The sequence below is a fragment of the Hyla sarda genome, chromosome 2 (assembly GCF_029499605.1).
Source record: "Hyla sarda isolate aHylSar1 chromosome 2, aHylSar1.hap1, whole genome shotgun sequence".
NCBI classification, from domain to species: Eukaryota; Metazoa; Chordata; class Amphibia; order Anura; family Hylidae; genus Hyla; species Hyla sarda.
Window position 1 is genome coordinate 186,598,165 of NC_079190.1, and position 15,090 is coordinate 186,613,254.

Sequence of the window (15,090 nt, forward strand, 5' to 3'; positions counted from 1 at the left end):
GGGGTCCATTGTTCTGGCACCCTGAGGGCTTTGTAAACACGTGGCCTTTAATTCTGGACAAATTCTCTCTCCAAAAGCAAATTTCAATTCCAACTTTAATGGAAATTCGTCAAACACCTGTGGGGTGTTAACCCCTTAATGACGCAGGGCGCATCCACCCCCCCCCCCCCCCGTTTCCGAGTCCTTAAGGACTCAGGGAGTATGGGTACGCCCTGCGCTCTTCCAGCCCCTGCCGCTCGCCGGGCAGGGACCGGACCAGGATGCCTACTGATATCGTTCTGCAGCCAACCCGGCATATCGCTCAGGGGGGTCCCCATATCGGTGATCGCTGCAAATCGCCGGTCAATTCAGATCGGCGATTTGCTGTGATTCCGTTCCCCGCCGCTCGCCGGGTAGGGATCAGAGCCAGATGGGTGCTGAAATCATTCAGCAGGCATCCCGGCAAAGTGCCGAGAGGGACCCTGAGGACCCCCCATATCGGCGATGGCCGCAGATTGCCGGTAAATACTAACCGGCGGTCTGCGGTGGTTCGGGGTCATCTGGGTCACGTGTGACCCGATGACCCGGATAATGATGATGATCGGTGGTGTAATATACACCACCAATCATCATCCGTACAGTACTGGGGGGCGGTACTGTTGCCACCCCCCAGTACAGCAGTGATTGGGTGGCCGCAGTGACCGCACCAATCACTGCAGTATGGGGAGGGGGGTGGTGGGTGCAGGAGCACGCTGCTCTGTTCTGCCCACCATTCTTCAGAGATCTGGTGTACAGGACAGAGCCCAGTGCTGCCATCTCCCCCCCTCAGTCCTAAAAAAGTTAAAAAAGTGCCCTCTTGCCCCCTTTCTGTGGCCCCTTGGCACAGAAAGAAGTAAGGAAAAGCAGTAGATTAGGTAGGGACAGTTAGGGGTAAAAAAAAAGAATAATTTTTTTGGGCACACCGTCTGTAGGTGTCTGTGGGTCCGTAGCACCTTTAAGCTGCGTTACCCCGGCCCTACAGGTTCGCCAAGGTCTGCCCCCAGCATTTTTTGGGGGGGCACAGCCCTTTTTTTTTTTTTTTTTTGCTAAATGTGTGGCCGGGCCCCTCTTAGCTATAAAAGAGCGATCGCCACCATTGGCTAAAGCCCACCCGCCGCTGATCAGTCCTAGTAGTACAGTAGATCAGTCAGTAGTACTGATCAGCGTTTTCTTTTTTTTGTGGTGCAGGCGCTTTTTTGGGTTATAGCAGCTTTTTTTATTATAATTTTTTGCACCTATAGGCGGTCCGTGCCACCAGTTGCCATGTACAAATCTTTTGTACTGTCTCAGTACGCTGGCAACACAGGGTCATTCCTGCAGTTTCAATAGGTAGTTCTAAAGGCCCTCATCTTTGGTGACCGCCAAGGAGCTGGTCAGAGCCCCTCTGGAACTTCAGTACCCCGGAAGGGACGATCCCAGAAAAAATGCAGTGTGTGTCACTGGAAAGGGGTTTGGGAAGGACACCACCACTCAGTGTGACACTTGCCCCGATCATCCGGGCCTCTGCATTAAAACTTGCTTCAGGGAGTATCACACTTCCATAGAGCACTACATTTTTTATCCTTTTACCTGATTTTAATTCCCCTGAATTATACTCCAATGTACCAGTCCAGAGTACATTGTCTTCCAAATTTTAAAATCAACCCCCCTCCAAAAAAAATAGAAATAATAAAAAGTCAACAGCATTGGGGGTTTACAGTTGCCTCAAATGCGCAGCGCTCTCTCCCCACCTTAGAGGGGTGCGCATTTGAGGTAATAGAATAGGGACGGCCACACACATCACATTCCTAGAATGATGATTCAGAGCATAGTGTTTGGGGCCGGCATAATTTTTACTCTGGGTCATCATTCTGGGAATATAATTGGGATATCAGTATTAAAATTGCAATTTTCATTTCCCCCCATAGTACAGTTCATCCATTCCTGGAAAATAAATTTAGGAAACACCCATGCGTTCAAAATGTCCTCTTTAGCCCTATACCCATTCCTCAGGGTGGGTACTTTCTGTAATGGTGTCACATGTGGGTGTTTCATTTTTGTATTTTCCTCGGAATGTATGTAACCGTCAGCTACTGATATGCCATAGGCATCAAATGCAAACAGACCTGTTTGACTTCTGAGCCTTGTTAAGTGCCCACCCAACAAGTTACCCCATAAGTGGATGTATTTCCATAGTCAGGAGAAAAAGCCCTCCAAAATTTGTAACTCAATTTTTCCAATTACCCCTTGTGAAAATTGGGTAACCCCAGCATTTTAGTGTAAAAAATAAAATTTTTCATTTTACGGCCCACTGTTCAAAAAACCTGTGAGGTATAAGTACTCACTGTAACCCTTGTTACCTTCCTTGAAGGGTGTAGTTTAAAAATTGTGGTCACTTGCCGTGTTTTTTTTTCTTTTTTGATTTTACGTTAGAACCTCAATCATTGCAGTGCAAAGCACTAGGGATCGACTGATATCGATTTTTTAGGGCCGATAATGATACCGATACTCTGTGGACTTTAAGGCCGATAGCCGATGACTTATACCGATATTCCGGTATAAGTTATCGCTGCCGCCCACTTCTCTCCCCCTGCCCGTCCTTAGTCCAACCACCGCACCGCCCCGGCCAGAGACTGCCGCCGCTGCCCCATTGCCTCCCCCATCCCCGGTTTTATAATTACCTGTTCCCGGGGCCCAGGGTCCACGCTACTTCTGGCTCCGGCGGCGTCCTGAGCGGTCACTGTGCGCACTGATGGTGATGTTGCGTTGAAGACGTCACTCGTCATTGCGCACCGCAGCGCACAGCGTAACGCAGGACATAGCAGGAGCCAGAAGTAGCATGGACCCTAGGCCCCGGGAACAGGTAATTATAAAACCAGGGATGGGGGAGGCAATGGGACAACGGCGGCAGCGACGGTCTCTGGCCGGGGCGGTGCGGTGGGGGGTGCGGTGCGGGGGGCAGGGCATCATTGGATTATCGGCAAGGTAATTGCCGATACCGATAACGCCCAAAATCGTGAATATCGGCCGATAATATCGGCCAAACCGATAATCGGTCTATCCCTACAAAGCACCACTTTAGGCCTCAAATTTCGTTGGTGCTGTCTCACTCCTAAGCCCTGTTTTGCACCCGCATAATGCTTTACCGCCATATATGGGGTATATCATTATTCTGGAGAAATTGGGCTACAAATTTTGTGGAGCTTTTTTTCTCTTACTACTTGTGAAACGATAAAAATGTTGGTTAATAACAGCAAATTTGTATGAAAAATCTAATTTTTCACTTTTATGGCCCACTGTTCAAAAAACCTGTGAGGTGTAAGTACTCACTGTAACCCTTGTTACGTTCCTAGAGGGGTCTAGTTTCCAAAATGGTGTCACATGTGGGGGGGGTTTCTGCTGTTCTGGCATCATGGGAGGTTTGAAAATGCACATGACCCCCAACTTCAATTTCAGCAAAATTCTCTCTTCGAAAGACCAGTGGCGCTCCTTCTATTCTGAGACCTGTAGTGCTCCAGCAGAGCACTTAACATCAACATATGGGGCATTTTCTTAATCGGGAGAAAATGGGCTTCAAATTTAGGGGTCCATTTTCTCCTATTACACCATGTGAAAATGAAAAATTTGGAGTAACACCATCATTTTAGTGTTAAAAATCTAATTTTTCACTTTTACAGCCCACTGTTCAAAAAACCTGTGAGGTGTTGTAAGTACTCACTGTAACCCTTGTTATGTTCCTGGAGGGGTCTAGTTTCCAAAATGGTGTCACATGTGGGGGGTTTCTGCTGTTCTGGCATCATGGAAGGTTTGAAAATGCACATGGCCCCTGATTTCAATTTCAGCAAAATTCTCTCTCAAAAAGACAAACACCTGTGAGGTTTTAAGGCTCACTACACCCCTTGTTACATTCCTTGAGGGGTGAAGTTTCCAAAATAGTGTGCCATGTGTATTTTTTTTTTTTTTTTTTTTTTGCTGTTCTGGCACCACATCTGGCTAAATGCAACATACCCCCCCAAAAACCATTTCAGAAAAATGATCTTTCAAAAAGCCAAATTTTGCTCCTTCTGAGCATTGTAGTGCGCCAGCAGAGCACTTAACGTCCACATAAGGGGCGCTTTTTTTAAATGGGAGAAATTGGGCTTCAAATTTTGGGGTCCATTTTCTCCTATTACCCCTTGTGAAAATGAAAAATTTGGGGTAACACCATAATTTTAGTGTTAAAAATCTAATTTTCCATTTTCACGTCCAACTTCAACGCAAAGTCGTCAAACACCTGTGAGGTGTTAAGGCTCACTATACACCTTGTTAAATTCCTTGAGGGGTGTAGTTTCCAAAATAGTATGCCATGTGTTTTTTTTTTTTGTTTTTTTTTGCTGTTCTGGCACCATGGAGGCTTCCTAAATGCAACATGGCCCCAAAAACCATGACAGCAAAATTCGTTTCCAAAAATCCCACAGTTGCTCTTTCCCTCTTAAGTCATGTTGTGAGCCCACAGAGGACTTTATGTGAACATATGAGGTATTTCCATACTCGAGAGAAATTGGGCTACAAATTTGTGGGGCTTTTTACATGTTAGTGTAAAAAATGCAGATTTAGATTTTTTCCTAAAGGGTTAACAAACTTTCTGAATGTCATTTCGAATACTTTGAGGGGTTTAGTTTCCATAATGGGATCATTTATGGGGTATTTCTCACAGAAAGGCCCTTCAAATACACTTCAAACTTAACTGGTCCCTGAAAAATTTAGATTTTGAAATTTTTGTGAAAATTGCTGCTATACTTTGAAGTCTTCTAATGTCTTTAAATAGTAAAAACATGTCAACTTTATGATGTCAACACAAAGTAGACATATTGTATTTGTGAATCAATATAAAATGTATTTGGAATATCCATTTTCAGAGACTTTCAAAGTTAGAAAAATGCAAAATTTTCATTTTTTTCATCAAATTTGGGAATTTTTCACCAAGAAACGATGCAAGTATTGACGAAAATTTACCACTAACATAAAGTAGAATATGTCAGGAAAAAACTCTCTCGGAATCAGAATAATCGGTAAAATCATCTCAGAGTTATTAATGCATAAATTGACAGTGGTCAGATATGCAAAAAAGGGCTCAGTCCTTAAGGTGAAAAAGGGCTCAGTCCTTAAGGGGTTGAGACTCACTATACCCCCCCCCCTTGTTACGTTCCAGAGGGGTGTAGTTTCCAAAATGGGGTCACACATGGGTATTTATTTTTTTGCGTTTATGTCAGAATCTCTGTAAAATCAGCCACCCCTGTGCAAATTATCAATTTGGGCCTCAAATGTACATAGTGCGCTCTCACTCCTGAGCCTTTTTGCGGCCGCAGATTATTTTACATCCACATATGGGGTATTTCCGTACTCAGGAGAAATTACGTTACAAATTTTGGGGTCTTTTTTTCCTTTTACCTCTTGTGAAAATGAAAAGTTTGGGGGCAACATCAGCATGTTAGTGTAAAAATTTTTATTGTTTTACACTAACAGGCTGGTGTAGACCCCAACTTTTCCTTTTTATAGGGGGTAAAAGGAGAAAAAGCCCCCCAAAATTTGTAATGCAATTACTCAAGGAGTAAGGAAATACCCCATATGTGACCCTAAACGGTTTCCTTGAAATAAGGGCGCATTTGAGGCCTTAACCCCTTAAGGACCAGGGTTTTTTCCGTTTTTGCACTTTCATTTTTTCCTCCTTACCTTTTAAAAATCATAACTCTTTCAATTTTGCACCTAAAAATCCATATGATGGCTTATTTTTTGCACCACCAATTCTAATTTGTAATGACATCAGTCATTTAAAAAAAAAATCTACGGCGAAACGGAAAAAAAAATCAATGTGAGACAAAATTGAAAAAGAAATGCCATGTTGTAAATTTTGTGGGGCTTCCATTTCTACGCAGTCAATTTTTCGGTAAAAATGACACCTTATCTTTATTCTGGAGGTCCATACGATTAAAATGATACCCTACTTATATAGGTTTGATTGTGTTGTACTTCGGAAAAAAATCATAACTACATGCAGGAAAGTTTATATGTTTAAAATTGTCATCTTCTGACCCCTATAACTTTTTTTTTATTTTTCCACGTATGGGGCAGCATGAGGGCTCATTTTTTGCGCCGTGATCTTAAATTTTCTATCAGTACCATTTTTGTATTGATTGGACTTGTTGATCACTTTTTATTCATTTTTTCATTATATAAAAAGTAACCAAAAATGTTATTTTGGACTTTGGAATTTTTTTGCGGGTATGCCATTGACCGTGCGGTTTAATTAATTATATATTTTTTATAATTCAGACATTTCCGCATGCGTCGATACCACATATGTTTATTATTATTTACACTGGGTTTTTTTCAATGGGAAAAGGGGGGTGATTCAAACTTTTATTAGGGGAGGTGTTAAATGATCTTTATTCACTTTTTTTTTTCATATTTTTTTTGTAGTGTTATAGCTCCCATAGGGACCTATAACACTGCACACACTGATCTTTTACATTGATCACTGGTTTCTCATAGGAAACCAGTGATCAATAATTCTACCGCTTGATTGCTCATGCCTGGATCTCAGGCACTGAGCAGTCATTCGGCGATCGGACATGAGGAGGCAAGTTAGGAGACCCTCCTCGTGTCCTGCAGCTGTTCGGGATGCCCTGATTTCGCTACGGACATCCCGAACAGCCCCCTGAGCTAGCTGGCAGTGATTTACTTTCACTTTTGAAGCGGCGTTCAACTTTTGGGCCCGACCCCACGTTATAGAAAGGGAAAGGACTCAGGACATATCGGTACGTCCTTGGTCCTTAAGTGGTTAAGGACCAAGCCCATTTTCACCTTAAGGACCAGGCCAATTTTATTTTTGCTTTTTGTTTTTTCCTCCTCGCCTTCTAAAAACCATAACTCTTTTATATTTCCATCTACAGACCCATATAAGGGCTTGTTTTTTGCATGACCAATTGCACTTTGTAATGAAACCTCTCGTTTTAACATAAAATTACATTTTTTTACGGTAAAAATGACATGTGTTCTTTATTCTGTGGGTCAATATGATTAAAATGATACCTATGGCTAGATACTTTTATATTTTTGTACCACTTAAAAAAAATCTAAAACTTTTTGTACAACATCAGTAGTCTAAAATCGCCCTAGTTTGACCACCTATAACTTTTTCATTTTTCCGTACATAGGGCGGTATGAGGGCTCATTTTTTTTGCATCGTCATCTGTAATTTTTATCGATACCACATTTGCATATATAAAACTTTTAAGTCATTTTTTCTAAATTTTTGGGGGAATAAAATGTGACAAAAAAGCAGCATTTTTGGACTTTTTTTATTTTTTACATTTACATCGTTCACCGTACGGGATCATTAACATTATATTTTGATAGTTCGGACATATACACATGCGGCAATACCAAATATATTTATTTAAAAAAATGATTACGCTTTTTGGGGGTAAAATGGGAAAAACTTTTTTCAACTTATTTTTTTACACTTTTTATGCCCCCATAGCAGACTATCTATAGCAATCATTTGATTGCTTATACTGTTCAGTGCTATGCATAGGACATAGCACTGATCAGTATTATCGGCGATCTTCTCCTCTGGTCTACTCGATCTCAGACCAGAGCAGGAGACGCCGGGAGACGGACGGAGGCAGGTTTCATTACAAATAACCGGATTACCGTGGCAGCGCTGCAGGCGATCCGATCATCTATTTTAACATGTGCATTGCCGCAGATGCCGTGATCTGTACTGATCACAGCATCCGAGGGGTTAATGGCGAACATCCACGTGATCGCAGATGTCGTCCATTCCCGGCGGGTCCCAGGTCCCTGCCGTGTACGACGCGAGCACTGCACCGATGCTCGTGGTCATACATAGGACGTAAATGTACGTCCTGGCTGCGCGAAGTACCGCCAAAGCAGGACGTACATTTACGTCCGTGGTCTTTAAAGGGTTAATTAGGGATTTGCATAGGGGCGAACCCGGGTGCAAGCGTAACAATTGCCTCTGCTACCAAAAATATTCTATGCCAGTGATTCCCAAACAGGGTGCCTACAGTTGTTGATAAACTCCCAGCATGCCTGGACAGTCAGTTGCTGTCTGGCAATGCTGGGAGTTGTCGTTTTGCAACACCAGGAGGCTCCGTTTTGGAAACACTGCCTTATGAGACGTTTTACGGCGGGGATTTACAGTGAGTTTCCCGCTAGGAGTTGGAGCTGTGGCGAAAAAATTTGCCGCAGCTCAAACTTGAAGCAGGAAACTCACTGTAAACCCGCCCGTGTGAATGTACCCTGTACATTCACATGGGGGGGGGGGGGGGGCAAACCTCCAGCTGTTGCAAAACTAAAACTCCCAGCATGCACTGACAGACCTTGCATGCTGGGAGTTGTACTTTTGCAACAGCTGGAGGCACACTGGTTGGAAAACCTTCAGTTAGGTTCTGTTACCTAACTCAGTATTTTCCAAGCAGTGTGCCTCCAGCTGTTGCAAAACTACAACTCTGGGAGTAGTAGTTATGCAACAGCTGGAGGCACGCAACAACAACTCCCAGCATGGCAAGACAGCCGTTCCCTGTTCATGCATGCTGGGAGTTGTAGTTTTTCAAGATATGGAGGGCCACAGTTTAGAAACCACTGCACAGTAATCTCCAAACTGTGGTCTTCCAGATGTTTCAAAACTACAAATACTAGCATGCCCAGACAGCAAACTGCTGTGTGGGCTTGCTGGGAGTTGTATTTTTGCAAGATCTAGAAGGCCACAGTTTAGAGACCACTTGAATGGACCTTTCCAACAAAGTACTTCTTGCCTTTTGAATCCTGAATGATTCTACATACCTGTCTGTGGGGAGGGGGGGAAAGAGCATAGCCATTCTGGATAATGCTTATGACCCACAGGTCTTTTTTTTTTTTTGTTATTCACACTGACAGAAAAAAAAGCAAGGCAACCGCCTACTGGAGCCAGGAAACCGTCAAAACACCTGTCTCTTTGCAGACTTAGCACCTCAGATGGACCTACCGTGTCTAGAGGAGCCACCCCCTCTACCTCTTCCGGACTGACGTGACTGTCTAAATCTAAAGGAGGATCTGTCCATTACAGGAGCCCTTCGAAAGGGTCTTGAAGTTTGTGGCAGGCATCAAGTTCAGGCCCAAAAACTTTCCCCGGGGATTATTGTAGATTACATAAATAAACCTTAGATGGATTGTCCCCTCGCCAAGGACTAAGCCATATAGCTCTCCAACCAGCAGTTGATAAAGTCATAGACTTGGCGACAAATCTCAACTGCTGGTTGGCTGAGTCACAAAGATAATCTACAGCAAGGTTAATTTGTTTGAAAGCCAATAGTATATCATCACGCTAAACACCCCCAATCAATATTCTCCTGTATCCTATTCAGTCAACTTCTAAGGGATGTAGACACGTCATGAGAGGCAATAGCTACAGCACTTTGAGATGCTGCAGAAATATATGATCTTTTAAATGCCACTTCCATACGACGGTCCAACGGGTCTCTTAGACTCGAACCATCCTCTGCAGGGACTAAAGTTCTTATAGACAATTTAGCCACTGCCACATCCACCTTAGGCGGAGTAACCCAACCCTTGGATTGAGATTCCTCTAAGGGACAGAGAAGTTTAAATCTCTTTGAAATCACAGGAGCCTTTTCAGGCTTTTTCCATTCAGCCTGCATGAGACTAGAATGGATAGCATCAAACTTAACCCCTTCCCTCTTTGGCGATTTTTCATTTTTGCATTTGTTTTTTTCCTCCTCACCTTCTAAAAATCATAACACTTTCAATTTTCCACCTAAAAATCCATATGAGGGCTTGTTCAACAATTTTACTTTGTAATACCATTAATAATTTCACCCCAAAATGTACGGCGAAACCAGAAAAAACATTTTTCTGGGGAAAAAAAAAGCCATTTTATAAATTTTTGCGGCTTCCGTTTCTACGCAGTGCAGTTTTCGGTAAAAATTGCACCTTATATTTGGAACCCAATAAGGCAGAAATGGATGGCACTCGCAAGTTGGATGCAAAAATATAACTATTTTTATTCACTCACATGAGTCAGGCGGAGGAACCAGTAGAAGCGGCAGGTGGCTGAGAAACTGACGTTGTTCCATTCAGTCTGCTCCTTCCCCTACAGTTGTATATTTTTGCATCCAACTTGCGAGTGCCATCCATTTCTGCCTTATTGGGCTCTATTATCAGTTGCTCTTTGCTATCAGGACAGAGCACCGCTGTGTGGGGAGTGTGCTGGGAATCGCACCTGTACCTCTGGGATGATCCTGATTGATCCTGAGTAGAAGCCTGTAGTGCCGCCCCCCATTCTTTTCTATGTGTGGATTTATATTTATTCTGTACGTCCATATGGTCGCAAGGATACCCAATTTATATAGGTTTGATTTTATTTTGCTACAAAAAAAAAACAACTACATGCACCAAAATTAATGCATTAAAAAATGCTATAACTTTTTGTTTTTCCGTATGGTAGTATGAGGGCTAATTTTTTGCGCGGTGATCTGAAGTTTTTATCGGTGTCATTTTTGTTTTAATCTGACTTATTGATCACTTTCTATTAATTTTTTATGGTATAAAAAGTGATCAAAAATACGCTATTTTGGACTTTGGAATTTTTTTACATGTACGCCATTAACCGTGTGGTTTAATTAATGATATATTTTTATAGTTTGGACATTTATGCACATGGCGATGTCACGATGCCGGCTGGCAGGTAGTGGATCCTCTGTGCCAGAGAGGGATTGGCGTGGACCGTGCTAGTGGACCGGTTCTAAGCCACTACTGGTTTTCACCAGAGCCCGCCGCAAAGCGGGATGGTCTTGCTGCGGCGGTAGTGACCAGGTCGTATCCACTAGCAACGGCTCACCTCTCTGGCTGCTGAAGATAGGCGCGGTACAAGGGAGTAGGCAAAAGCAAGGTCGGACGTAGCAGAAGGTCGGGGCAGGCAGCAAGGATCGTAGTCAGGGGCAACGGCAGAAGGTCTGGAAACACAGGCAAGGAACACACAAGGAACGCTTTCACTGGCACTAAGGCAACAAGATCCGGCAAGGGAGTGCAGGGGAAGTGAGGTGATATAGGGAAGTGCACAGGTGAACACACTAATTGGAACCACTGCGCCAATCAGCGGCGCAGTGGCCCTTTAAATCGCAGAGACCCGGCGCGCGCGCGCCCTAGGGAGCGGGGCCGCGCGCGCCGGGACAGAACAGACGGAGAGCGAGTCAGGTAGGGGAGCCGGGGTGCGCATCGCGAGCGGGCGCTACCCGCATCGCGAATCGCATCCCGGCTGGCAGCGGAATCGCAGCGCCCCGGGTCAGAGGACGTGACCGGAGCGCTGCCGCGGGGAGAGTGAAGCGAGCGCTCCGGGGAGGAGCGGGGACCCGGAGCGCTCGGCGTAACAGGCGATACCACATATGTTTATTTTTATTAACAGTTTTTTTTTTTTAAATGGGAAAAGGAGGGTGATTCAAACTTTTATTAGCGAAGGGGTTAAATCACATTTACTAACTTTTATTTTTACCATTTTTTGTGCAATGTTATAGCCCCCCATATGCCATAGCATAGATAAGTGTTTCTGCTGCTTGACTGCTCCTGCCTGGATCTCAGGCACGGAGCAGTCATTTGGCGATCGGACAGCAAGGAGGCAGGTAGGGATCTTCCTCACGTCCTGCAAGCTGTTCGGGACGCTGCGGCGGTCCCGGACAGCACCACGAAGCTAACCGGCAATACGTACTTTAGTTTTAGACGCGATGTCCGGCATTAGCCGTGGGTCCTGGTTGCTTGGCAAAGTTGAGGGAGCTTCTCCCCAGATGATGACGAGGCTGATGAAATATGTCTTTCCTCAACAACAGACATCTCTTCATCTCTAGGTGACATAGAATGGGAAGGGCCTAGATCTCTTCTTAGGGAGATTAGCCACAGTGCCCTTTAAATATTTAATGGATGATTCAACAAAATCCTTCACCCAAATAACAATATCTCTTATGGATGGTTCCTCATTTTCCAGTAGTCTGGGACGGCAAGACTGACATGTTCTATAATCACAGTCATCAGGTAGGTGTTTCACAAGATCTACAGGTAAGGTGTCTCTTTTTGGAGGTACTTTTCACCCCAGATTCCTTGGAGGATTTTTTTTTTAAGGTGTGTGTTTTTTCGGGGGGTGCACAGTGACGTGCCTGAGGTAACTAGCATGAGGCTAGAAAAACTACAGTCATGCACACAGGACTAAAAAAAACTCAATTTTGCTGGGGGAGAAGGCTCTATATATAGAGTTAGGTAGATGTTATGCTTATTTAATTTCATTAAATATTCCGAAACCCTGCAAGCTCATAGGGGCCAGTGTTAATCCTTCATTGTGCTGCTGACAGACGTAGGGGAAGAAACTTTGTAATGTATGCTTCCTTCTCATCTTATCATGCCATCCTACCATTACTAAACTTTATTTCCATCTGAAAAACAGCTCACATTTGTCCTGTGTTAAAACAGATTCACCTTACTGATAGATCAGATTACAAGCCGACAATACAAATCTATGAAGAGGAAGCTGAGCTTCACACAATCTTACAGTGGGTTTTAGATTTCACCCCATGGGTTGCACTGCTTTTACACTGCTCATTACTTTCTATGATGTGCTCCATGCTGCTGCTTTATTGGATGTGGATACAGATAAAGAAGAGAAGATTCTCCTCTTCTATGTGTGCAGTATATAGGAGCCATAAAACAGGCTGGACTAAACCCATTCATAGGGTTATAGTGCGCGTGATTCGGATTAAAAAAATTGTTTTACTCACTCAGATCCCGGAGATGCACGCAATTCTGGAGCCAGTGTTTCATGCTTCCCCATCTTCTGCCTTAATATGCCTGCCCACTACCTACAGTAAATATTCATAGTCCTCACCCATGTGAGTATGAGATGGGCAGGCATATTAGAGCAGAGGACAGAGGCAGAAAAGCTCAGAACACCAGCTTCCACCTTCATTGCGCAAAGTGGGTTAATCAACAAATTATAAACGGGGGAAGGGGGTGGTAATATGGCAAGTATCTCTCTCGGAACTGGACCACAGATTCGGGTGAGTAAAATGTCATTTTAATGTGGTTCACCCGGGTGTATTGGGTTTAGTGTGTGAGAACCAGCTGCGAGTTTTCCTTTATTATTGTTTAGTGTTTTTTCTTACTGGGTATATGGAAACAAGTATTTCAATTTCAACTCCCTGAGAAGCACACAGAAAAGCTTTCTTCTCTGAACTAGGACAGAAAAAAACATAATAGTTGAAAATTAAAACGAGTAATTAGCGTAACAATGGCTCCATATAAGACCCCTGGAGACAACAGCCAAACATCTGCTCTTTTATTTACTTCTGTCCTGTTAGGTAGTGCATTTGCATGTGCACCAGAAATTGAATAACTGAGCCGACAGCACACATGCAATAGATTTAGACATTCAGATCTTGTCTGCCTAACAATTACTACATTCTATTGCACACATTCTAAACAAAATGCCAGGAAAAATGTACTAAATAAGAAAGCACTCTTCCTAAGAAATGTCATTGTTTCTGCTAGACCAACCATTATCTAATGGCGATATGTATGTGGAGTGGCATGGGGTGTGAGGTGAAGTGTAAGGGGCAGATGGTGTTGCCCAGGGGTAGATGGTATTAACTCCATGTTCGTGACGCCAGGGCGTGGTTTGCCTATGTAACCACCCGAAGGTAGTACCGCTAGTCCTAGGTTAGGCAGGGGCAAATAATAGTCCAAGTCCAGGTTTAGGTTAAAGGTAGCTTTTACTGAGGTAGACAGATGGTACAGTCTATATAGTTTGACCAGGATCCCAGAGAGGTGACCAGTAACATGGGGGACCTCGCAGCTTGCTGGGACTTGCAGTGACTTGAGAGACTATAGGCGCAGGCCACGCTGACTACAATTGACTTGACTGATGATGATGCCAGGTGATAAAGACGACTTGACTTACTGACTTGTGGCTGCAATGTAGGTTGAGTCCTCCAGATGTGCTGGATACTGACCCTGACACGTCTGGACTGGACTGAACCTCAGCAGTAAAGAATATCAAGAGCACGATTGCAGCTCCTCCCTATCTTATAAAGGGGGGCTGTGCAAGGAGCCCATAGGCTACCTGATGCTCTCTGGGTAACAAGCATATGACTTAAAACATGTGACAAACATTATCATGTGACTAACAATCATGTGACCAACGTCAAAGGTCCTTTACACTTAATATACAACCTATTCACATTATGGGGAACACTGCAAGAGAGCCATAAGGACCTACAGGGACTTAACCTGACAGGACTGTAGGAGCATATCCTGTACTGGCACACCACATGTAGATGGTCCAAACTAGATGGTGGACTCTTCATTGCACGCAGATGTTACAGACAGTTCTTTAGTTACTTGCATGCGTACAGGGGAGAAGTGCTGCTTATGGGTGGCATGATGGCCAGAGATTTACCTACAGAATAAAGATAACACGTAATTTTCACCGTAAAGTACGTAAAAATGAAACCCCCAAAAGTTGCAAAATTGCATTTTTTTCAGCTTTGTCCAACAAATTATTATTTTTTTGGCTTCACAATACATATAGTGGTGAAATTAGTGATTGAAACATACAAATAGAACTATTATGGCTATTAAAATTTGAAGAGCAAACAACAAATACACAAAAAAAGGGTTAAAGAATAAACTATATATTTGAAAAGACAGACTACTGTACAGTTGTTTAGCTCTGACTGCTGACTTGAAAGAGGATAGAACTCTGAAGCTTTGGAAGAATATTAATGTATATACATTTGATGAATTATCAGATTCCTGTGTTTCGTGGTGCATCTAATTCACTTTTGGGAGAGATCAATCCTAAGTTTTCTCATTTCGGAGGTGATGGTTTGGGAGATGCAGAAGATCCAAACAGCCCAGGACTAGAATACTTACAGAAGGAAGATGCTGTGCATGCTCTCATAAGGATCATCAATCAAAATGAAAGTCAAGTAAGATTGTAGATATGTACAGTGTTTTAATCACAATAGTACACAAGAGCGGTTGTCATAT

The 15,090-nt window shown here is 43.5% G+C and overlaps 1 protein-coding gene across 3 annotated transcripts in view; it reads left to right on the forward strand.

The window, feature by feature from the left end:
• LOC130355586 (uncharacterized) overlaps nucleotides 1-15,090 on the forward strand; it is a 49,714-nt gene that overhangs the window by 15,819 nt on the left and 18,805 nt on the right. For all 3 annotated transcript variants that reach the window (XM_056555904.1, XM_056555906.1, XM_056555907.1), the window contains exon 3: nucleotides 14,850-15,029. In XM_056555904.1, coding sequence (XP_056411879.1) covers nucleotides 14,850-15,029 — 180 coding nt within the window. The remainder of the gene's footprint in view (nucleotides 1-14,849; nucleotides 15,030-15,090) is intronic.